General features: G+C 40.8%; 1 protein-coding gene across 3 annotated transcripts; it reads right to left on the reverse strand.

Annotated features, from left to right (window-relative positions):
- Window positions 1-23: 23 nt before the first annotated feature.
- Window positions 24-25183, reverse strand: LOC135098876 (fibrocystin-L-like). Of its 3 annotated transcripts, XM_064001281.1 has the most exons (11): window positions 24582-25183; window positions 24133-24269; window positions 22054-22226; window positions 18899-19116; window positions 9331-9428; window positions 9081-9177; window positions 8008-8187; window positions 7357-7457; window positions 6913-6991; window positions 2331-2452; window positions 24-161 (listed from the first exon to the last, which is right to left on the reverse strand). In XM_064001281.1, exons 3-10 carry the CDS (start codon window positions 22059-22061, stop codon window positions 2376-2378), a joined length of 858 nt encoding a protein of 285 aa, XP_063857351.1. In that variant the 5' UTR covers window positions 22062-22226; window positions 24133-24269; window positions 24582-25183; the 3' UTR covers window positions 24-161; window positions 2331-2375. The 3 variants fall into 3 exon arrangements, 2 of the variants coding, with proteins under 2 accessions (XP_063857351.1, XP_063857352.1); XM_064001282.1 differs by lacking the exon at window positions 6913-6991 and having other exon boundaries at window positions 24582-24784; XR_010267467.1 differs by lacking the exon at window positions 24-161 and having other exon boundaries at window positions 2383-2452; window positions 6913-7007; window positions 24582-24781.
- Window positions 25184-25636: the final 453 nt, after the last annotated feature.

Raw genomic sequence — 25636 nt, forward strand, 5'->3', positions numbered from 1 at the left:
TGATTCAAAAGTACTTATCCAATGTATGGTGCCAGGCCTTGCTATGGATGTACATGGCCAGCTGTGCTATGCTGAAGCTCCTGGGATGTAATAAGGTGGTCCACAAGACTGTCTCTTTCCACCAGTGGTTGGCAGGGCATGTTGAGTGTGTGGAGCTTCATCTGGTCCAACCCATGTGGGATGGATGGTAGATGGATAGACTGAGAGAGAAGCTGGCTAGGTATTGTATAATGTGGAGGAGGAAGGTGTGTACAGGTGTTATTCTTTGCAGGGAAAGGTTAAACTGCTTGTTGGTGAGGTCATGCTGGAAGACTATTTGCTCTATAAAAGAAGAGAAAGGTGTAACTATTGATCTGCAGTGTAGAAGTGAGGTGTAACCATCATTTGTGGGAAAAAAACACCTGAAGATCAAAAAAACAAAATAAGGCACTTTTTTCCTATCTTTTATCTCTTTTATTGACCTGTTTTACCTTCTGTTTTCTTTCCTTTAATATCACATTGCATGTTCAATAGAAGCAAGTTGTATAGAAACTTTAACCCCTTAAGTTAATTTCCATCTCCATCTCTGGGTAAATATGGCAAACTTAGAAAATGCCAGAAGATAATTTTATTTTAAAAATTAATTTCTCTTTGTAATTCTGAATGCAATGATGTACTTTCCATCACACTATGACCCTTGAAAGTAAAGTTAAAGCATATCAAAAGTTCCTTCCCTGACGCGCGGTGTAACCCGCCGAGCAGAAATAACTTGAAGTGCGATAACATTGCGCAAATTCTCTCTCTCTCTCTCTCTCTCTCTCTCTCTCTCTCTCTCTCTCTCTCTCTCTCTCTCTCTCTCTCTCCTTTTGGGCATTTCATTTGGGTTGAAAAATTGTACTTCCAATGAGAGAGAGAGAGAGAGAGAGAGAGAGAGAGAGAGAGAGAGAGAGAGAGAGAGAGAGAGAGAGAGAGAGAGAGAGAGAGAGAGAGAGAGAGAGAGAGAGAGAGAGAGAGATGGAAGTTTGAGAGGTGGCCACAGAGGTCCACTGTGACTGTCAGAGGAGGGAAGTGGTGCCTTTTTACCCTTCCTCCATCTCCAATTTCAAATAAATAGCGTGAGTGATACGAGAGGGTCTTATCACACGCACACACACACACGTGTGTGTGCGCACATGCAATTGGAATTCTCAGCTATAAGGTGTACAGAGACTAGGCTTGTCATGTCAAACATCACTTGATAAGCCCTCCCCTTTTCCTCCAACCCATCCCTCTCTCTCCTCTCTCTCTCTCTTCTCACTCTCTCTCTCTCTCTCTCTCTCTCTCTCTCTCTCTCATACACAAAGGTAGCTTGTAAATTTTTTTTACTTGGCTAGTGCAGTAAAATCCCTCTTATCTGGCATCAACGGGACCACCGACATGCCGGATACTTGAATATTGCCGGATACTTGAATAGAAGTGAAATTATATCCACTATCACCACCCTACACTCACGCATCTTACCATAACAAAGATCAGCTGATCTTAATCAGCAGCTGATCTGATCAGCTGCTTAAGTGTGAGCACAACACGCTTACTCTTTTCTACAACTTTAGGCATGATGAAGGTGTCAGGCGATAAACAGTGCACACGCGGGACTGAGCCACTGAATAAACACAGTGCAGTGGGCCGTGGGTGGCGCAAAGCAGTGCGCTCTGGTGGCGAGGGGACAAAGTATGCCTCGCGTGGGAACTTTAATCGATTTTATGAGTACACATTGATTTTTTATTGATTTTAAGGCTCGGGGAAAAATGTGCCGGATACTTGAAGCTGCCAGATACTTGAATGCCAGATGAGAGGGATTTTACTGTAAACATAAACTGTCTTCACTCTCATTAGTAATATCCGCATCACTCCCAGATGACATGTTTAGGTCACTATCCACATTGCTCCCTTCACTCAGTGGGTGTGTTCCACCCTCAGTGTCATGGGAGTTACCAGATGTTATCTCCAGGAGGGAAAAAAGCTTAGTGAGACCAAACTGAAATAGTCACAGCGGCAACTCAGCTAGTGAAGAGAGTTGCTAGATACTTACAACAGCCTTCCGATTTGAGTAAGCAGGAGGAAAATACAAACGTGTGGCATGAAAAATCATGATTTCTCATGATTTCCAGAATGATCATCGTCCCACGATACAGTCATTCATGGACAATCACCATATATTAATGGTTAAAAAGACAAGAAGAAGGAAGCAGATATGATATCTTCATCAACTGATACCTTTACCTCCTCACTCTTGTATTCCTTTTCTTCATGCTACAGAACACTCAGCATGGACAGAGCTACACAGAACACTTTTCATTCTAACATCCTACCGGTTGGCTGGAAAAGAACGCTCCAGTAGCACAGTCTCCTCCTCCTCATTGCCCTCCTTGTCCCTCACCAGGTACTGGACTGACATGGAGCCCTGCATGTTGCCCCTCACAGCAAAGCAAACCTGAGGACAGAGTGTCGTGTTGATTATATTTCTGGCTTTCTCTCTCTCTCTCTCTCTCTCTCTCTCTCTCTCTCTCTCTCTCTCTCTCTCTCTCTCTCTCTCTCTCTCTCTCTCTCTCTCTCTCATAAACATGTTTTACTTAAATCACAGAAGTGTATATGAGAATGTGGCTTTAGTTATGTTACTCTCTCTCTCTCTCTCTCTCTCTCTCTCTCTCTCTCTCTCCTCTCTCTCTCTCTCTCTCTCTCTCTCTCTCTCTCTCTCTCTCTCTCTTTCTCTCTCTCTCTCTGCTGTACCTTGCTGAGAATATAAAAAGTGTGTAAGAGAAAGTAATGTTAGTAGTTTTGTTCTCCATCTGTGTCTCTCATGTATATATCTTGCTTAGAATATACAAAAAAGTGTGTGTGTGTGTGTGTGTGTGTGTGTGTGTGTGTGTGTGTGTGTGTGTGTGTGTGTGTGTGTGTGTGTGTGTGTGTGTGTGTGTGTGTGTGTGTGTTGTTCTTAACTAATTACAATTTTATATGATTGAGTCAACCTTGTAATGTTCTGTCTTTTAAAGTTAATTTGTCATATTCATCTTTAAAGCCATGAATGCTCCATGTGTGTGTGTGTGTGTGTGTGTGTCTGTGTGTGTGTGTGTGTGTGTGTGTGTGTGTGTGTGTGTGTGTGTGTGTGTGTGTGTGTGTGTGTGTGTGTGTGTGTGTGTTATGCCTGGTTTGACTCTGCTATTACACATCCACAAGAGATTATTTTAATTTCTATTTCAGCTGGACAAAAAAAAATGATATTGTACTCGTAACTTTTGTATTACTTGTGTCAGTAAGCAACAATGATGACAACAACAACAACAACAACAACAACAACAACAACAACAACAACAACTACTACTACTACTACTACTACTACTACTACTACTACTACTACTACTACTACTCACATATCTATAGGTTTTTTTTTTTTTTATGTAGGAAGGATACTGGCCAAGGGCAACAAAAATCTAATAAAAAAAAATGCCCACTGAGATGCCAGTCCCATAAACGGGTCAAAGCAGTGGTCAAAAATTGGTGGATAAGTGTCTTGAAACCTCCCTCTTGAAGGAATTCAAGTCATAGGAAGGTGGAAATACAGAAGCAGGCAGGGAGTTCCAGAGTTTACCAGAGAAAGGGATGAATGATTGAGAATACTGGTTAACTCTTGCGTTAGAGAGGTGGACAGAATAGGGGTGAGAGAAAGAAGAAAGTCTTGTGCAGCGAGGCCGCGGAAGGAGGGGAGGCATGCAGTTAGCAAGATCAAAAGAGCAGTTAGCATGAAAATAGTGGTAGAAGACAGTTAGATATGCAACATTGCGGCGGTGAGAGAGAGGCTGAAGACAGTCAGTTAGAGGAGAGGAGTTGATGAGACGAAAAGCTTTTGATTCCACCCTGTCTAGAAGAGCAGTATGAGTGGAACCCCCCGAGACATGTGAAGCATACTCCATACATGGACGGATAAGGCCCTTGTACAGAGTTAGCAGCTGGGGGGGTGAGAAAAATTGGCGGAGACGTCTCAGAACACCTAACTTCATAGAAGCTGTTTTAGCTAGAGATGAGATGTGAAGTTTCCAGTTCAGATTATAAGTAAAGGACAGACCGAGGATGTTCAGTGTAGAAGAGGGGGACAGTTGAGTGTCATTGAAGAAGAGGGAATAGTTGTCTGGAAGGTTGTGTCGAGTTGATAGATGGAGGAATTGAGTTTTTGAGGCATTGAACAATACCAAGTTTGCTCTGCCCCAATCAGAAATTTTAGAAAGATCAGAAGTCAGGCGTTCTGTGGCTTCCCTGCGTGATATGTTTACCTCCTGAAGGGTTAGACGTCTATGAAAAGATGTGGAAAAGTGCAGGGTGGTATCATCAGCGTAGGAGTGGATAGGACAAGAAGTTTGGATTATATCATTAATGAATAATAAGAAGAGAGTGGGTGACAGGACAGAACCCTGAGGAACACCACTGTTAATAGATTTAGAAGAAGGACAGTGACCGTCTACCACAGCAGCAATAGAACGATCAGAAAGGAAACTTGAGATGAAGTTACAGAGAGAAAAATAGAAACCGTAGGAGGGTAGTTGGGAAATCAAAGCTTTGTGCCAGACTCTATCAAAAGCTTTTGATATGCCCAAGGCAACAGCAAAAGTTTCACCAAAATCTCTAAAAGAGGATGACCATGACTCAGTAAGGAAAGCCAGAAGTTCACCAGTAGAGTGGCCTTGACGGAACCCATACTGGCGATCAGATAAAAGGTTGTGAAGTGATAGATGTTTAAGAATCTTCCTGTTGAGGATAAATTCAAAAACTTTAGATAGGCAGGAAAGTAAAGCAATAGGACGGTAGTTTGAGGGATTAGAACGGTCACCCTTTTTAGGAACAGGTTGAATGTAGGCAAACTTCCAGCAAGAAGGAAAGGTAGATGTTGACAGACAGAGCTGAAAGAGTTTGACTAGGCAAGGTGCAAGCACGGAGGCACAGTTTCGGAGAACAATAGGAGGGAGACCATCAGCTCCATAAACATCATTGCAAAGAATTTCAATAGGTGGCATGAAGTAGTCAGAGGGTGGAGGAGAGGGAGGAACAAGCCCAGAATCATCCAAGGTAAAGTTTCTAGCAAAGGTTTGAGTGAAGAGTTCAGCTTTAGAAATAGATGTGATAGCAGTGGTGCCCTCTGGTTGAAATAGAGGAGGGAAAGAGGAAGAAGCAAAGTTATTGGAGATATTTTTGGCTAGATGCCAGAAGTCACGAGGGGAGTTAGATCTTGAAAGGTTTTGACATTTTCTGTTAATGAAGGAGTTTTTGACTAGTTGGAGAACAGACTTGGCATGGTTCCAGGCAGAAATATAAAGTGCATGAGATTCTGGTGATGGCTTAAGTACCTTTGTGGGCCACCTCTCTATCATGTATAGCACAAGAACAAGCTGTGTTAAACCAAGGTTTAGAAGGTTTAGGATGAGAAAAAGAGTGAGGAATGTACGCCTCCATGCCAGACACTATCACCTCTGTTATGTGCTCGTCACACAAAGACGGGTCTCTGACACGGAAGCAGTAGTCATTCCAAGGAAAATCAGCAAAAAACCTCCTCAGGTCCCCCCAACTAGCAGAGGCAAAATGCCAGAGGCACCTTCGCTTAGGGGGATCCTGAGGAGAGATTGGAATGATAGGACAAGACAAAGATATGAGATTGTGATCGGAGGAGCCCAACGGAGAAGAAAGGGTGACACCATAAGCAGTAGGATTTGAGGTCAGGAAAAGGTCAAGAATGTTGGGCATATCTCTAAGACGGTCAGGAATACCAGTAGGGTGTTGCACCAATTGCTCTAGATCATGGAGGATAGCAAAGTTGTAGGCTAGTTCACCAGGATGGTCAGTGAAGGGAGAGGAAAGCCAAAGCTGGTGGTGAACACTGAAGTCTCCAAGAATGGAGATCTCTGCAAAAGGGAAGAGGGTCAGAATGTGCTCCACTTTGGAAGTTAAGTAGTCAAAGAATTTGTTTTAGTCAGAGGAGTTAGGTGAGAGGTATACAGCACAGATAAATTTAGTTTGAGAGTGACTCTGTAGTCGTAGCCAGATGGTGGAAAACTCAGAAGATTCAAGAGCGTGGGTCTGTCCTTTACTTATAATCTGAACTGGAAACTTCACATCTCATCTCTAGCTAAAACAGGTTCTATGAAGTTAGGCGTTCTGAGACATCTCCACCAGTTTTTCTCACCCCCCAAGCTGGTAACTCTGTACAAGGGCCTTATCCGTCCATGTATGGAGTATGCTTCACATGTCGTTGTGGGTTCCACTCATACTGCTCTTCTAGACAGGGTGGAATCAAAAGCTTTTTGTCTCATCAACTCCTCTCCTCTAACTGACGGTCTTCAGCCTTTCTCTCACCACCACAATGTTGCATATCTAACTGTCTTCTACTGCTATTTTCGTGCTAACTGCTCTTCTGAACTTGCTAACTGCATGCCTCCCCTCCTCCCGCAGTCTCACTGCACAAGACTTTCTTCTTTCTCTCACCCCTATTCTGTCCACCTCTCTAATGCAAGAGTTAACCAGTATTTTCAATCATTCATCCCTTTCTCTGGTAAACTCTGGAACTCCCTGCCTGCTTCTGTATTTCCACCTTCCTATGACTTGAATTCCTTCAAGATGGAGGTTTCAAGACACTTATTCATCAGTTTTTGCCCATTGCTTTGACCCTTTTATGGGAAAATAGGCCCACTTCAGTGGGCATATTTTTTTATTGGATTTTTGTTGCCCTTGGCCAGTGTCCTTCCTACATAAGAAAAAAAAAAATTCTGGTATAGCTGAAAAAAAGATGCACAGAATGTGAACAACAACAACAACAACAACAACAACAACAACAACAACAACAACAACAACAACAACAACAATAATAATAATAATAATAATAGTAATGATAATAATAGTAACAATAACAACCTCTAGTCTGGAACCGTATCTCTAAATAAGCAGGTGTTCCCTTCTTAAGTTCAAATTCTTGCCACTGCATAACTTCAAACTGTGGAAGTAAAACACTAGACACACACACACACACACACACACACACACACACACACACACACACACACACACATACATACAGATAGGGAGGCCATGTATAGATTAAATCAAATAAATCATGTGTATCATTTACATACACAAAAAAAAATAATAATAATAAAGCTTATATTTCTACTTTTCTCAGAAGCTTCCCAGCTTCTCAAAATGCAAATGAGCAACAAAATAAATCATGTCAATCACTTATACAAAGAAAAAAAAAGATTACATTTTTATTTTTTCTTCTTAAAACTTCGCAAAATAAAGACAAGCAATGTGAAAAAACTCATCAAGACATGGAATAAGTAGTGTTTCTGTCTGTCTTACTTCGCTGTCTGAATCTCCATTGGCTGCCAGCATCACAAGCATCCGCTCACCAACCTGAACTGATAGAGAGTAGGTCCCATCATGTGGTGGATGTAGGTACCCTGTGCAGGAAGATCATGGGGTTGTATGTTTGAGTGTCACCTTTGTATTCCTTTTTAAGCATTAGAAAGAACTAAAAATATTATGCTTGTATGTCGGTGCATCACCTTTGTATTCTTTCTTTACCATTAAAAAGAACTGAAAATATTATGGTTGCATGTCTGTGTCACCTCTGCATTCCTTCTTCACCATTAAAAAGAACTGAAAATATTATGCTTGTATGTCTGTGTATTACCTTTGTATCCCTTCTTCAGCATTAAAAAGAACTGAAAATATTATGGTTGAATGTCTGTATGTGTGTGTGTCTATGTGTGTGTGTGTGTCACTTTTATATTTCTTCTTCATCATCATGAAGATTAAATATATTATCTTTCTTACAGGCAAAACAAGACTTGCACTGAGTTCTGAGAGAATGCAGGGGACACACACTAACTCAAATGCACACAATACCATCAGGAAGAACTAATACATCACTTATCTTGCATTGAGTCATAAGGGAACACAGACACACACTTCCTCTATCACTATAACACACATAAGCAGGAGTCCCACCTTTCAGAGTGCCCACAGTATCCCGGGTCACCTCAATGGGAAACTTGAGCTCAGCATCTTGAGGGACAAAAGCCTTGTAGCCAGCATGGGAGGGAGACAGGGCTGCCCAGCTTGTCTCCTCCAGGAAGTTGGACTCAAAGTATTCTCCTTGGTACAGCTCAACAAGTAACCTGTGCTCACCTGTACATGGAAAGGATGAAGTGTGTGTGTGTGTGTGTGCGTGTGTGATTGTAGTGATAGTTTAGCAGGCTCCAGTGTGGTTTTCAAGACTACTTGTGATTTTCTTGATAGTTAAACAAGGCTAGTGATAATTTAACAGATTCCAGCACAAGTTATAAGGGTTTCCATGTGTGTTTTCATGATTCTAGTAATACTTCAACAGATTCTGCATCATTTGGTAAAAAAAAAAAAAAAAATGAGAACTTGATCAATCCTCTCTATGGCCTGTAAAAACAACCCTAATGAATGGACAGCATTTCAAAATACAGGAGGTCCTTGAGTTAAGATGGAGTTCAGTTCCTATGCCATGTCATAAACTAGTTTTGAGTGTAGGTCTGAACCAGCCTAAGTAGTAAGTACCTACAGTAAGTCATGACAGAACACCCTCGAAAACCGCAATAACTTCCAATAGAGTCTGTTAAATTACTACTGCCCTTCTTAATCTACCATCAGAATTATAAAATACTTGAAAAAAAAAAACTTACACTAGAGCCTTTTACACTAGCAGTCCGCCCCCGTGAAAAACCTAAATAACTTACACTAGAGCCTTTCAAACTACCACTGTGCCCTCTTGAAGAACCTAAATAACTAACACTAGAACCTTTCAAACTACCACTGTTCCCCTTTGAAAAAACCTAAATAACTTAATCAAGACTTTTTAAACATAACTACTGTACCTGTAAAGAAAACACATGAAGGACATACAATAAATAAAAATAATGAAATAAATCAGTAAAAAAAAAAAAAGGGGGGGGAAGAACTGCCTGCATCGCACCCCCAAAACGGCAGAAACTGAGATCACTGTAAACTGAGGACTCCCTGTACAGTGATGACCAGCAAGACAGTGAACTGACCTGAGCCGGCCGAGGCCTTCCCTTGGGTTGGAGTGAGGCACCGAATTTGCTCATCAGTGATGTCCTGGATGGCACACTGAGCACCCCCCACCAACACCTGCAGCATAAACCTCATTACTCACAGCACTCTCTCCTTGTATGAGTCAAAGCCAAGAACATCACACCTCATCACTCATGGCACTCCCACAGGGGCATTGCAATACAGAAACACAGGGTAGTGAAGGAGTAGCCAGCACCACTGTTGCTGTACCTTGGTCTGCTCCTTGTATGGGTCAAAGCCAGCACCATCAATAGTGAACAGCGTGCCGCCCTGAGAGGACCCCCTGAGAGGACTCACATTGCGCATACCTGCATGGAGACACACCACGTCACTCCGCTAGCCACTCCACACTGCACTACTACATACACACTTCTTTTGCTGTTTGCCTAGAATGAGGGGTTGGTGTCATGGACAAGTCTCCTTCAGTTGTTGTTTTTTTTTGTCCCTTGCATCTACATAAACACTCATGCTGATCGTGTGTGTGTGTGTGTGTGTGTGTGTGTGTGTGTGTGTGTATGCGTGTCTACCTAGTTGTATTGTCCAGGGCACGAACGAAAGCTCATTTTGCCTTGTCTCAATAACCATATTTATCCAGTTTCTCTTTAAACATGTGTACATTGTTTACCACAACCACCTCTTCCTTCAAATCATTCCAGATTTCAATAGTTCAATATGAGAAGCAGTATTCTTTGATGTTGCTTAAGATTCACTCTTCTTTATTTTCTTCCCATGCTGCCTCATCTGTCTCTCTCCTTCCTCCATCTGTGGTACCAAGTCATTTCTGTCTATTCTTTCTATATTGTTTACTATTACTAATTTGTACATTGTAATCAGGTCTCCTCTTTCTCTTCTCTCTTGTAGTGTTGGTAATCCCATCTCTTCAAGTCTTTCTTCATAGCTTAAGTCTTTCAATTATAGTACTAAATTTGTTGCTATCCTCTGTGTTCTTTCCAGTTTCTGTATATCTTTTTTTTTTTTCTATGCGCAGCCTAAACTACATGTTCTAATTTAGGTTGTATCATGCTTGTTATAATTTTCTTCATAATTTCTTTATCTAAATAGTTAAACACCACCCTAATGTCTTAACAAGCTGTATATAGAGCCAAATATTCTGTTTATGTGGCTTTCAGGTGATAGTGTGTCCTGAATCATTACTCCCAAATCTTTTCTTCATTACTTTTTATTATTTTTCATCCCATTTTGTAATTCCATGAAGGTCTCTTTTTACTTTTTCTTATTTCCAACACATGGAATTTAGAATTTAATACTAGAAAGCATTAAATTCTAGTTTCCATCTTTGGCTTCATGCATGTATCTTGTCAATATCCTTTTGTAACTCCTTGCAGTCATTTTCATCCTTTATTATTTTCATTATTTTTCCATCATCAACAAAAAGGTTTATATAACTATTTAGATCCTCTGTCATATCATTTACATATATTTGAAACATAATAGGTGCCAACACAGATCCTTGCGGTACCCCACTTGTCACTTTGCGCTAACTTGAATTATTGTCTCTGATCACTGTTGTCACTTCCCTCCCTTGTAAATAATCCTTCATCCATCTTAATGTTGCTCCCTTTAGCCCTCCTCCATTCTCTGATTTCCACATAAGACTTTTGTGGGGAACTTTATCAAATGCTTTTTAGAGATCCAGGTGTACCGTACAAACCCATCAGTCCCTCTCTTGCACTCCATCTATTACTTTTGTATAGAAGCTCAGTAGATTTGTGACACAGGATCTTCCTTTTCTGAATCCAAATTGCTTTTCTGTAATTATCTTTTCATCTTCTAAATACTGCACCCATCTGTCTTTAATTACTATTTGAAAAAGCTTGCTTACAATACTTGTTAAAGACACTGGTTTGTATTTAAATGGTTCCATTTTATTTCCCCCTTTGTATACTGGCACTATGTTAGCTTTTTTCCATTCCCTTGCTACATTTCCTTCTCTCAACAAGCTGTTAATTATATCCCATATGGGGTCTTCCATTTGTTCTCTGCATTCTTTTAATATCCATCCTTTTTTTTTTTATGTAGGAGGGGCACTGGCAAAGGGCAACAAAAATCCAATAAAAAAAAAAAACACTGAAATGCCAGTCCCATAAAAGGGTCAAAGCAGTAGTAAAAAAATGATGGATAAGTGTCTTGAAACCTCCCTCTTGAAGGAATTCAAGTTATAGGAAGGTGGAAATACAGAAGCAGGCAGGAAGTTCCAGAGTTTACCAGAGAAAGGGATGAATGATTGAGAATACTGGTTAACTCTTGTGTTAGAGAGGTGGACAGAATAGGGGTGAGAGAAAGAAGAAAGTCTTGTGCAGCGAGGCTGCAGGAGGAGGGGAGGCATGCAGTTAGCAAGATCAGAAGAGCAGTTAGCATGAAAATAGCGATAGAAAATAACAAGAGATGCAACATTGCAGTGGTGAGAGGCTGAAGACAGTCAATTAGAGGACAGGAGTTGATGAGACAAAAAAGCTTTTGATTCCACCCTGTCTAGAAGAGCAGTATGAGTGGAACTCACCCAGACATGTGAAGCATACTCCATACATGGACGGATAAGGCCCTTCTACAGAGTTACCAGCTTGGGGGGTGAGAAAAACTGGCGGAGACGTGTCAGAATGCCTAACTTCATAGAAGCTGTTTTAGCTAGAGATTTGATGTCAAGTTTCCAGTTCAGATTATAAGTAAAGGACAGACCGAGGATGTTCAGTGTAGAAGAGGGGGACAGTTGAGTGGCATTGAAGAAGAGGGGATAGTTGTCTGGAAGGTTGTGTCGAGTTGATAAATAGAGGAATTGAGTTCTTGAGGCATTGAACAATACCAAGTTTGCTCTGCCCCAAACAGAAATTTTAGAAAGATCAGAAGACAAGCATTCTGTGGCTCCCCTGCGTAAAATGTTTACCTCCTGTAGGGCTGGATGTCTATGAAAAGACGTGGAAAAGTGCAGGGTGGTATCATCAGCGTAGGAGTGGATAGGACAAGAAGTTTGGTTTAGAAGATCATTAATGAATAATAAGAGAGTGGGTGACAGGACAGAACTCTGAGGAACAGCACTTTTAATAGATTTAGGAGAAGAACAGTGACCGTCTACCACAGCAGCAATAGAACAGTCAGAAAGGAAACTTGAGATGAAGTTACAGAGAGAAGGAGAGAAGCCGTAGGAGGGTAGTTTGGAAGGTTGTGAAGTGGGAGATGTTTAAGAATCTTCCTGTTGAGGATAGATTAAAAAACTTTAGATAGGCAGGAAATTAAAGCAATAGGACGGTAGTTTGAGGGATTGGAACGGTCACCTTTTTTAGGAACAGGCTGAATGTAGGCAAATTTCCAGCAAGAAGGAAAGGTAGATGTTGACAGAGAGAGCTGAAAGAGTTTGACTAGGCAAGGTGCAAGCACGGAGGCACAGTTTCGGAGAACAAAAGGAGGGATCCCATCAGGTCCATAAGCCTTCCGAGGGTTTAGGCCAGCAAGGGCATGGAAAACATCATTGCGAAGAATTTTAATAGGTAGCATGAAGAAATCAGAGGATGGAAGAGAGGAAGGAACAAGTCCTGAATCGTCCAAGGTAGAGTTTTTAGCAAAGGTCTGAGCGAGGAGTTCAGCTTTAGAAACAGATGTGATAGCAGTGGTGCCATCTGGTTGAAATAAAGGAGGGAAGGAAGAAGAAGCAAAGTTATTGGAGATATTTTTTGGCTAGATGCCAGAAGTCACGAGGGGAGTTAGATCTTGAAAGGTTTTGACACTTTCTGTTAATGAAGGAATTTTTGGCTAGTTGGAGAAGAGACTTGGCATGGTTCCAGGCAGAAATATAAAGTGCATGAGATTCTGGTGATGGAAGGCTTAAGTACCTTTTGTGGGCCACCTCTCTATCATGTATAACACGAGAACAATGTGTTAAACTAAGGTTTGGAAGGTTTAGGTCGAGAAAAAGAGTGAGGAATGTACGCCTCCATGCCAGACTCTATCACCTCCGTTATGCGCTCAGCACACAAAGATAGGTCTCTGATACGGAAGCAGTAGTCATTCCAAGGAAAATCAGCAAAATACCTCCTCAGGTCCCCCCAACTAGCAGAGGCAAAACGCCAGAGGCACCTTCGCTTAGGGGGATCCTGAGGAGGGATTGGAGCAATAGGACAAGATACAGATATGAGATTGTGATCGGAGGAGCCCAACGGAGAAGAAAGGGTGACAGTATAAGCAGAAGGATTAGAGGTCAGGAAAAGGTCAAGAATGTTGGGCGTATCTCCAAGACGGTCAGGAGTACGAGTAGGGTGCTACACCAATTGCTCTAGGTCGTGGAGGATACTAAACCGTAGGCTAGTTCACCAAGATGGTCAGTGAAGGGAGAGGAAAGCCAAAGCTGGTGGTGAGCACTGAAGTCTCCGAGAATGGAGATCTCTGCAAAAGGGAAGAGGGTCAGAATGTGCTCCACTTTGGAAGTTAAGTAGTCAAAGAATTTCTTATAGAGTAGTTTGGTGAAAGGTATACAGCACAGACAAATTTAGTTTGAGAGTGACTCTGTAGTCGTAGCCAGATGGTGGAAAACTCGGAAGATTCAAGAGTGTGGGCATGAGAGCAGGTTAAGTCATTGCGCACATAAACGCAACATCCAGCTTTGGATCGAAAATGAGGATAGAGAAAGTAGGAGGGAACAGAAAAGGGGCTACTGTCAGTTGCCTCAGACACCTGAGTTTCAGTGAGGAAAAGAAGATAAGGTTTAGAAGAGGAGAGGTGGTGTTCTACAGATTGAAAATTAGATCTTAGACTGCGAATGTTGCAGAAGTTAAAGAAGAAAAAGTTGAGGGGGGGGGGTGTCAAGACACTTAGGGTTGTCGACAGAAAGGCAGTCCGACCTGAGGACATTTATGGTCCCCTCCCCAGATGGGGACTCTGAGGCTGGTGTAGGAGTCGCCATGATGATTTTGAAATTTTTGAGGGAAGGATGTGTGTGTTATTAGGTGCTTGTAGTTTTGTGTGGAGGAAGAGAGTTGTCTTTAGACGGCAGGCTGTGACTGCCCCCTTGTGTTGTGAGACACAAAGGGAGATGTTCAGTGAGGTCACAGCTGGGTTTAATGATAAGTTCACAGCACCCCCTGAACAGTGCTTTAGACCTCACTGGGAGTAATTATCATTACTTGATTGTTACTTGATTGTTACTTGATTGTTACTTGATCTGGTCACATAGCTCTTCTAAAATCCAGCTCTTCCAGCAGTTTCTTGATTTCTTGCCCCTTTACTTGTATCTCCTGTATTCCCTCATTCTGTGATACTATTTTCAATATCATAAAATCAGTTTCCTTTCTAAATGCAGACTGAAAACTCTCATTCATTAGGTCACTCATCTCAGTAGTTTCATAAATTCTTCCTTCTCTTCTTAATTTGTTTATGTCATCCCTGTTTCATTTTCCCATTTATGTAACTGTAAAAGAGTTTGGGCTCTTCCTTGCATTTTCTTATTATCTCACTTTCAAAATTTCTTTCTTCTTTTCTTCTTATTATACCATATTCATTCCTTGCCTTTCTGCATTCTCCCCTAGTATTTGTGTTCAGTTTTCTCATAATTTTCCTCCATGCCCTGTCCTTTTTCTTTTTTGCTTCTACTCACCTGCCATTATACCATTCATGCTTCCAAATTTTCACTTTATAACTTGGCACAAACTGTTGCACCCCATCTCTATACTTGCTCAAATGTATCTCATATTTTTCTTGCACTACTTCACCTTTAAATAGCTCTTTCCAGTTCTTTTTTCCATAAATTTTATTAGGTTCTGCAAAGTTTGCCTTAGCATAGTTCTGTCTCCCATTCTAAATTGTTAATTCCTGTGCAGCACTTTTTCCTACTATGGTACTATTTCTATTGTCACATGATCATTTCTTTCCAGTGGACTCAATGAATACTTGGTCTACTTTCTGGGATTTTTGTAGAAACTAAGTACAGCTGTGATGGTTCTTCTCTGTATCTTGTAGGTTCATTCACCCACTGTCTGATTGTATTGACCATCATGGTATGCATGGTATGTTGATGATACCACCCTGCACTTTTCTACGTCTTTTTGTAGACATCCAACCCTTCAGAAAGTAAACAGTTCACACAGGGATGCCACAGAACACCTGACTTCTGATGTCTCTAGAATTTTTGATTGGGGCAGAGCAAACTTGGTATTGTTCAATACCTCAAAAACTCAATTCCTCCATCTATCAACTCAACACAACATTCCAGACAACTATCCCCTCTTCTTCATTGACACTCAACTGTTCCCCTCTTCTACACTGAACATCCTCGGTCTGTCCTTTACTTATAATCTAAACTGGAAACTTCACATATCATCTCTAGCTAAATCATCTTTTATGAAGTTAAGTGTTCTGAGACATCTCCGCCAGTTTTTCTCACCCGCCCCAGCTGCTAACTCTGTGGAAGGGCCTTATCTGTCTGTGTATGGAGTATATTTCACATGTCTGGGAGGGTTCCACTCATACCACTCTTCTAGACAGGGTAGAATCAAAAGCTCTTCATCTCATCAACTCTCCTGTAACTAACTGTCTTCATTCTCTTTCTCATTGCTGTAATGTTGCATCTCTTGTTATCTTCTATCACTATTTTCATGCTAACTGCTCTTCTGATCTTGCTAACTGCATGTCTCCCTCCTACCATGGCCTCGCTGCACAAGACTCTCTTCTTTCTCTCACCCCTTTGTCCACCTCTCTACTGCAAGAGTTAACCAGTATTCTCAGTCAGTCATTCATCCCTTTCTCTGATAAACTCTGGAACTGCCTGCCTGCTTCTGTATTTCCACCTTCCTATGACTTGAACTCCTTCAAGAGGAAGGTTTCAAGACACCTATCCTTCAATTCTTGACTACCACTTCTGACCATATTTGGGGACTGGCATCTCAGTGGGCTTTTCTTTTACTGGATTTTTGTTGCCCTTGGCTGGTGTCCCTCCTACATAAAAAAATAAATAAATAAGTAAATATATAAAAAAAATAAGTTCTTCACTCCATGACCTGACATTTTCTTTCACTTCCATCTCCTCCAGTTTAATTCCTTTAGTGTTGAAGCTGCCTACTAAGAGCACTTTGTTACTTTTTCTTATCATTTCCTCTGTGCTATTTCTTGTTTCTAGTTTTATAGTTTTATATCTATTGGTCTCCCATGCATTAGTTTTCGGTGGTATGTACATCACAGTAACTTTCCTTTTTTTTCACTTCATTTCATCCTAATCACAACACTCAAAGTTTCTGCCATTTCATCACCATATTCAACTTCATCAACAACAATATCCTCTTTTACCAATATCATTGCTCCTGCTCCTTCCTTTCCTTTTCTATCTCTCCTCCATGCACTATAACCTTCCTTTGCAAATCCCAACTCTATTTCCTGTTTTAGTTTGTTTTCCATTAAACATACCACATCTGATTTATTGTTCTTTAGGTATTCTTTAAGTTCCAATAGGCTCAACACCAAACCATCTATATTAGTATACATAATCTTTAAACTTCTGCCTGGTGATCTTGTGTGGCATCTTTGTGGCACCTTTTCCTCACTTTCATGTCCAGAACTTTCAAAATGAATCTCCTCGCTTGTTCTTGTGTTCTCTCCTTGTTTTTTGACTGGGCCTCTACTCTCAACTCTTTCAGTTTACTTCTCTCTCCTTTGTTCATGTCTCATTTTTATCCACATTTCCTTAATTTCTTCTACTTTACCAATTTTCCTGTTCTTTGCAAGACATGTTTTGCTGCTGTTTGTGACATGAATCTTATTTTCATTGGTCTTGTTCCATTTTTGTTGTACTTTTTCAATCCTGTAAACCTCTTCAATTTGTTCAACTATCTCCTCTCCTTCCTCTGCCACTTCTGCTATAATCTCCTTAACCCTTTTTGCCTCTTTTTTTTTTCTCTGTAGCTATTTTCATGAGTAGGTTCTCCTTGGCCTCAAATACCATCACATTCATCTTTCTCTGTACCATGTCTCTCACAAGATTACTTTTTTCCTTTATTATCTTAATCACTTGCTTTTCCATGTCCTTATTGTGTTCCTGTTGCTGTTGCCTTATTATCTCTTCCATATCTGCCTTTTGTTGTTGTTCTCTCTCTTCTTTTCAACTTTTGACTTCTGCTGTCACTACCCTTTCACTTTCCCATCCTTAATCTCTCTCTCTCTCTCTCTCTTTTGTAAAGCTTTCTTTAACACCTTGTTCTCTTCCTTGAGTTTCTTGATTTCTTTATAGTACTTCTTGTTTAAGTCACTATTTTTGTCACCTCTTCTCTAAGTTCTTTGTTTTCCTTTCTTTTTCCATCTTCTTCTTCATCTCTATTATATCACTGGATATCTTTTTTACATTGTCACCACCCACCTCCCTCTCTCTTCCTTTCATGTCTTTATTATCACTGCTAAGTTACGTATTTCTTTTTGTATTTTGACATTTTCTTCAATTTTCCACATTCGTTTATTTGTATGAGCTACACTGAGGTCTTCTTCCTTGAAACCCTCAAAAATATTTGCCATGTCCACTGACATCTTCCTTCTTAATATTCCCTGGTAAGACAATGTTTACCTGTACACTACTCTCCCAATCACCTTTTCGGCCACTTCCCAATTTACACTTCACTTCCCCTGCACTCACACATCACACAATTCCCTATTATGGAGACAGGACTCAAGCTCAGCTCCCCTGTACAACCAAAACCTAGGTAACTCCTTAGAGCTGCTGTGGATGTGTCCAATTAGCTGGGCGGCACAGTGTGTGTGTGTGTGTGTGTGTGTGTGTGTGTGTGTGTGTGTGTGTGTGTGTACTAACAATACAGGGTGTCCCATAAATTAAGGTACATACCTTGGGATATGATAGTTCAAGTAATCCTGGGTCAAAAATACTCTATACACACACACGCTGTTTGCTTTATTTTGTGAGAAATTAACATGTAAGTTGTGTGTTGTGGGAGCTGCTTGCCTGGGATCAGTTTCCTGATGATGGATAGGTCATGGAGGCCCACAGGAATGGCCAGCAAGATCCCCTCACCTAACACCAACGGATTTCTTTCCTTTGGGGACTCATGAAATCCTTGGTGTACAAGAACAAATCATGTTACAGAGTGGAGCTGATTCACCCCACCGAGGAAGCAGCAGAGCAGATAAGGAATGAAAGGAGCGAAATGATGCACTTAGGCAGTCACTTGATTGACAAGGCTTACCATTTAAATGTCAAGATGATGACTGTCAAAGGGGATGACATTTGCAGTGAACTGCCATGTATGTTTTAAAAAGCAGCACTGAATAACCACTGTATTGCTGTGTTACCTGCACATTTTCTTCAGACACATACAAAAATTTAATGTCATTTGTTATTTCCTGTAAGGATTTGACTGCATATGTTGAACACAAAAAAATATCACTTAATGCTGTGCAGCACCATGCGAGTACGTAATGAGCCACGTAATGAGCCAAGGAGGGAGGAAAGAGACGGAGGCACACCCAGGCAAGCAGCTCCTGCAATTCACAACTTAGCTACACATTAATTTCTCACAAAATAAAGCAAAACACAGCATATGTGTATAGAGTATTTTCAATTTAGAATTACTTGAACTATCAAATCCCAAAGTGTACCTAAACTTGGAGGACACCATGTAAAAACTAAGAAAAACACAACAATCTACTACTAAAACACAGGGCATTATAAGCTTAATTCCTATACAGTTATTTCCAATAGTCAGGATAAAGTCACTGATCACATAAGGTAAGACTAGATCCACATGCATACATGTGCAGGCATACTATATGTACACACCAGCATATGTATGGAACTGGTACAATCTGTCCTGGGAGTCCACATACATTCCTGTCTTGGTCACTTCAGATGCCCCTCTTCCAGTAACGTAGACAGTGGCGTTCATGGGGCCAACCAGCTTAGCCTTGGAGCGACAAGTAACCTTCTCCCTTGTCAGTGTGTCATAGAGCTCCAGGTTCTCGTCCACTATATCACAGGGGATGCTTCCAACAAAGGCCCTGTTATGGGAGTTAAGGATGTGAGGTAAGGCTACAGCTTGAAATGTGCAGTCCCTAATATCTCAGTGCCTTTTCTTTATTAACTGGCTCTAATGGTGTTTGGAGCTCCCCTGATTGAAATGATAGTTTAAAAGGCTTTAGTGGATGTTATCAGGGTTTTCAAGGGCATTTTCATGATTCAAGTAATGGTTTAATAAGGTCAGTAATAGTTCAACAGACTTTAATGGATGTTACCAGGTTTTTCAAGGGTGTTTTCATGATCAAGTAATGGTTTGATAAGGCTAGTGACAGTTTAACAGGTTTTAGTGGATGCTGTCAGGGTTTGCAAGGATGTTTTTGTGATTCAAATGGTTTTCTTAATATCATCCTACACACACCCTTCTTCTTCATCTTCTCATGCCCTCTCGTGCTTCTAAAGTCTCTCACCACCAAATTACTCTGGTCCAATTTTTCACAGTCTGACAAAATCCAATATAAGGCCATCAGATCACCTCTCTCTCTTCTCTCTTCCAAGGGTGGGTAGGTTTAGTTTTAGTCTCTCTTCATATGATAAGTCTGATAGGGTCAGAGGCAACTTTGTCGCTGCTCATTGTATTCTTTCTAATTTCTTTATGTCCCTTTTAGTGCTGGGAGACCACATCGCTGCTGCATATTTCAAACTAGGTCTTATCATTGTCAGTTACATCCCTAATCCTCTCTTCATCCAGGTAGTTGAATGTTGTTCTTATGTTTCTCACCAGATTATATGTTTCCCCTGTCTTTCTTCTTACATGTACCTCTGAGGACAACTTATCAGTGACAGTAATTCCAGGGTCTTTCTCTTCACTCTTCACTTTTATTTCCTCATTACCCAATTTATAACTGAAGACTGGCATCACACAACTATGCCCAAACTTCAACACTCCTCATCTTTTTATGTTAAACTCCATTTTCCAAGTGTCACTCCAATCCCAAATCACATTCAGATCTCACTGTAGAGCTTCACAATCCTCTGTCCTCTCCACTTTTCCCATCAATTCTGCATCATCAGCAAATAGACTCATGTAACTATTCACCCCTTCCATCACATCATTCACACAGGTAGCAAACATGACTGGTGGTAGTACTGAACCCTGCAGAACACCACTAACTACCTCTCTCCATGATGACTTTTTATCTTTGACCACTGTTCTCATTTCCCTTCCTCTCAGAAAGTCACTGATCCAATGTAGGAGTGCTCCTCTCAGCCCACCAGACATTTCTCATTTCCACAACAGTCTGCTGTGGGGCACCTTATCAAAATAAACACAATCTGCCCATCCCTCTCTTTCTTGTACCATATCTATGACTGGAGTAGAAACACCTTAAATTTGTTATACATGACCTTCCTTTCCTAAATCTGAATTGTCTGTCTGTTAATATTTCTCTCTTTTCCAGATATTCACTCCATCTTTGCTTCACTATTCTTTGGCACAATTTTGCCACTACACTTGTTAATGATGCTGGTCTATAATTAAATGGTTCTTCTTTGCTTCCACTCTTATATATGGGGACTATACATGCTTTTTTCCAATGCTGGGCACCACTCCTTCCCTTAATGAAGTTATGATGAGTTTGTAAATCATGTGTGCAGGTTGATCTCTGCATTCCTTCACCACCCAATCAGACACTCCATCTGGTCCCTGTGCCTTCCTCACATCCAAGTCTTCCATCATTATTCTTACCTCATCCACTGTTACCTCAATCTCACTCACTCTTCTACTCTCACATCTTCTGTCACCGGTCTACCAAATGTTCCCTCTCCAGTGAAGACACTGAAAGAAGTCATTCAAAACGTCTGCAATTTGTGCTTCTTCTTCAACATGTTTGCCATTTATTTTCAGTTTGTTGAACCCATTCTTATTCTTCATTTTACCATTCTATAGAACATCCTTGGTTCATCCTTACATATGTCTATAATGTCTTTTCATGAATTCTTTATTTCTTCCCTCCTTAGAGTATTCATTTCTCTCCCTTTTATATGCTGACTCCACTCACACTCACTTACATACTGCTCATCTACCCTCCCTCCCTCCTCCTCCCTTTCTTCCATCTCTCCCATAACTCCTCTGCTTTTTCTTCCTTCTCCCTTGCCTCCATATCTCCACTTACCTCTTTCTCTTCTCTCTCCCTAACCCAGCCACTCTCTCTCTCTCTCTCTCTCTCTCTCTCTCTCTCTCTCTCTCTCTCTCTCTCCCACACACACACACACACACACACACACACACACACACACACACACACTTTTTTTCCATCTGGTTTCTTCTGCAACATGAAAACCACATCCTTCTGATATTAGTACTTAATTCTCCTCAGAGCCGCCGCCACCACCACCACCACCACCACCACCACCACTGCCACAACCACTATCATTATTTTCACCTTTATCTTTACTCAGTTGGTGTTGTTATGGTTTCCAGGGGCATTTTCATGACTGACAATGCAAGGATTTTGCAAGAGAAAAAGAAAATGCCCCATGAGAATTTTGGTGATCATCTGTATGGCCTTTGAAAATGTTTTTTCAATGAGAAAGCAAAGCATTAAGAATACAAACAAGATAGAATTAAGCTAACACAGGAAGCTGGTAAGTTAGTTTGTTGTATACTAAATGCAAGGTCTTGTTTCTGGAAAGTTGTGCTTCAGGTTCAAACCAATGACTGTCAAGATTAACATGTGTTCCTCACAAAACTTTTCCTACAGTGCAGTATACTATAATAGACACAAACACATACAAAAATAAATATTACTACTACTACTTTTCTCCTGTAAGAGGGCCACTGGCCAGGGGCAACAAAAATTTTGAATAAAAAAAGAAAAAAAAGCCCCAGTTTTACTACTACTCCAGTAGTAGTAAAACTATATAGACTACAGACAAATGAGTAGTAAATACAACATCAAATCAATCCTTTAGGACCAAACCTAGGCATGTTAATACATCACTGCAATTCTGTCTGCTGCTGATCCCGTCATACAGAATCCATTAGCTATTTGTGGTGGGTTCCCACGGCAGAGGCTTCACGCAGCAGCAGCACCACCACACGAGTAGCAGGCACACGCACCACACTCAGCCAGGAATGCACTTTCCAAGGCAACTGTGGATAATGAATAAAGAAAAAATAATAATTAGCCTTGAATTGATTTTCCAGAGCACCTGTGAACAGAGAAGAAATGAAAAGAATAGTAAATACTTCACAACAGTAAATGTGGCTACATTTCAACATATTTTTTACCTGGCTGGTCTCACAAGAGAGAACCCCTTCAGGGCCAGTTCAGGGTCAGCTCACCACCACTATCAAAAAGACACCAAAGTCTGTACATGCTTATCTAACTGCCTGGCAAGTGTGCCATCAGCCCAAGATAAATAATAAATCTGACTAGCAGCACAGCGTATATGTCACCAGCAAGAATCAAACAGATGTACACCTGAGAAATTGGACAAACTGTACCTAAAACCATCAACAGAATTAGATTCAGGCACACTGTTAGCAAGAAAATTCCAGATTTTCATCACTCTGAGAAAAATGTGTGTCTGGTATCACAACAACTATAAGGAATGCTGACAGAAGTGGCTCAGATGAACAGGTCTGCTGCATTAACTGTATGTACGGCCTCTAGTGCTGACAGCAGTGGCCGAGGTGTACAAGTCTGTTGCATTAATTTGCATGGATGGCCTCTAGTGCTGACAGTAGTGGCTGGGGTGTACAAGTCTGTTGCATTAATTTGTATGGATGGCCTCTAGTGCTGACAGCAGTGGCCGAGGTGTACAAGTCTGTTGCATTAATTGTATGGATGGCCTCTAGTGCTGACAGAAGTGGCTGAGATGAACAAGTCTGTTGCATTAATTGTATGGATGGCCTCTAGTGCTGACAGAAGTGGCTGAGATGAACAAGTCTGTTGCATTAATTGTATGGATGGCCTCTAGTGCTGACAGTAGTGGCTGAGGTGTACAAGTCTGTTGCATTAATTTGTATGGATGGCCTCTAGTGCTGACAGTAGTGGCTGAGATGAGCAGGTCTGTTGTATTAATTGTATGGATGGCCTCTAGTGCTGACACAAGGGGGCTGAGGTGAACAGTGATTGGGGAGAGTCCATGAAAGTCTCCAAGAATGGAGATCTCTGCAAAAGGGAAGAGGGTCAGAATGTGCTCCACTTTGGAAGTTAAGCAGTCAAAGAATTTCTTATAGTCAGAGGAGTTAGGTGAGAGATATACAGCACAGATAAATTTAGTTTGAGAGTGACTCTGTATTCGTAGCCAGATGGTGGAAAACTCGGAAGATTCAAGAGCGTGGGCACAAAAGCATGTTAAGTCATTACACACATAAAGGCAACATCCAGCTTTGGATCGAAAATGAGGATAGAGAAAGTAGGAGGGAACAGAAAAGGGGCTACTGTCAGTTGTCTCAGACACCTGATTTTCAGGGAGGAAAAGAAGATGAGGTTTAGAAGAGGAGAGGTGGTGTTCTACAGATTGAAAATTAGATCTTAGACTGCGAATGTTGCAGAAGTTAATGAAGAGAACGTTGAGGGGGGTGTCAAGACACTTAAGGTCGTTAACAGAAAGGCAGTCCGACCTAGGCACATTTATGGTCCCCTCCCCAGATGGGGACTCGGAGGCTGGTGTAGGAGTCGCCATGATGATTTTGAAATTTTTGAGTGAAGGGTGTGTGTGTTTTTAGGTGCTTGTAGTTTTGTGTGGAGGAAGAGAGTTGTCTTTAGAGGGCAGGCTGTGACTGCCTCCTTGTGTTGTGAGACACAAAGGGAAACGTTCAGTGAGGTCACAGCTGGGTTTAATGATAAGTTCACAGCACACCCTGAATAGTGCTTTAGACCTCACTGGGAGTAATTATCGTTTTGGCAGGTGTCTACTGCCTCCTTCTATAACTAATGTCAAGGTTTGTCACACTGTTTTCTTATGTAATACCAGTAACCAATTGCAGTCACATGAAAATCAATAAAATACATGGTTGGGTAAACATGTAATGCAATAATACAATATACCTGGGAATCTGAAGCAGTAGCTGAGGATCACTCCATTCACATCACAAACAAGTTGGATTTTCAGAGGGAGTGATAGCTTTTCCAGTTAAAGTAGAGGGCCTCGTCCACTCTTCGGGCCTTGATGGCAATGTGGGTGCCTGTGCACACAAAAGAATGTATTGGATGATCATGATACACAGTAGCTACATATATCTACCATTAATATATATATATATATATATATATATATATATATATATATATATATATATATATATATATATATATATATATATATAGCATCCCTGCACTGGATATGCACACAATATACATAAGATATGAAAACTTTTTAATGCTTAACAAGAACTTGAGGCTGTGAGATACCTTTCACTCAAAGTAAACACCGATGAAGTGATAGATTATAACAATAGCAATAAATTTTAAACAAAATATATTATTGTTAATCTTACCATCAATGGTCCCAATAACTCTTAAGAAATTTTTGATCCTGAAGAACTGCTGTGCAGTTCTCCTTTGATCAAGGTGTGTTGAAGGCATCTTGATTTCCTGCACCGACTTATCACTCAACACAATGCACACACACTCGAAGACCCTGCTGACGCTTGCGTAAGTCCTGAAAGCAGATTATAAGCCATTAGTTTTCATTTTATTTATTTTAAATAAGATACATCTTTCTGCTGTAAGCAAAAAAAAAAAAAAAAAAAAGAAAAAAGAAAAAGAAAAAAAAAAAAATCAGCAACATAAATTCAATGATCCCTCTATATGTAGTGCACCGTTCAAGTACACCCAGGTGTACTTGATGGCACGTTTGGTAAGGTTAGCATCATCCCTCATCCCTCCTTATTGATTATACATTCACATATTTTGACACTAGGAACTAATCTTGACATATTCCTAACACTGGATTACAACTTTATAAACCGTGGCATGCAGTAGATTGACTTTTATGCCTTTTACCCTTGAAAGTCAGCCACACTTAAATATTATTCACCATACTGAACATCAGTTTATTCACCTACAAAAGTTATTAATGGGATATTGTGCAATTTGTAAAAAAAAAAAAAAAAAAAAAAAAAAAAAAAAAAAAAAAAAAAAAAATAGTAGTAATTGTTTAGAGTCCCCTCTTGTCCTTATTACACGTCTATCCTCTTCCATTCTTTCGCATATACCTCTTGATAAACCTGAAATATAGTATAAGGTTGGGGGAGATGTGTCCCCATCCTTTAGGGGTGTTCCAGAAGTTATACTAACTTATATTAGTGTCCTTAAGGGTGGGTCTAGCCCCCGTGGTTACGTTAGATTAGGTAATGTTTCATATAAAAGTGTACGGTGACTAACCTAACCACTGTTAACCTCTGGGTGGCCTTCGCCCATCCCCTGAACCCCCTGAAGAACAGGGTCACTTCTTCCTCGCCTTAAAGTTATGTTTTGTGTACCTAAAGGTATATGCGAAGAATGTAAGAGAATAGACCAGTAATGAGGTCAGGGAAAGGGCTCCCTGACA

The sequence above is a fragment of the Scylla paramamosain genome, unplaced genomic scaffold (assembly GCF_035594125.1).
Source record: "Scylla paramamosain isolate STU-SP2022 unplaced genomic scaffold, ASM3559412v1 Contig89, whole genome shotgun sequence".
NCBI lineage: Eukaryota > Metazoa > Arthropoda > Malacostraca > Decapoda > Portunidae > Scylla > Scylla paramamosain.

Excerpts from the sequence above, each read along its gene's own strand:
- LOC135098876 (XM_064001281.1), bottom strand. Across the intron at positions 6,992-7,356 it reads ATGGAGATTCAGACAGCGAA|TTTGAAGTTATGCAGTGGCA; the intron begins GTAAGACAGACA and ends TTACTTCCACAG. Across the intron at positions 2,453-6,912 it reads GATACGGTTCCAGACTAGAG|GTTTGCTTTGCTGTGAGGGG; the intron begins GTTGTTATTGTT and ends CTCTGTCCTCAG.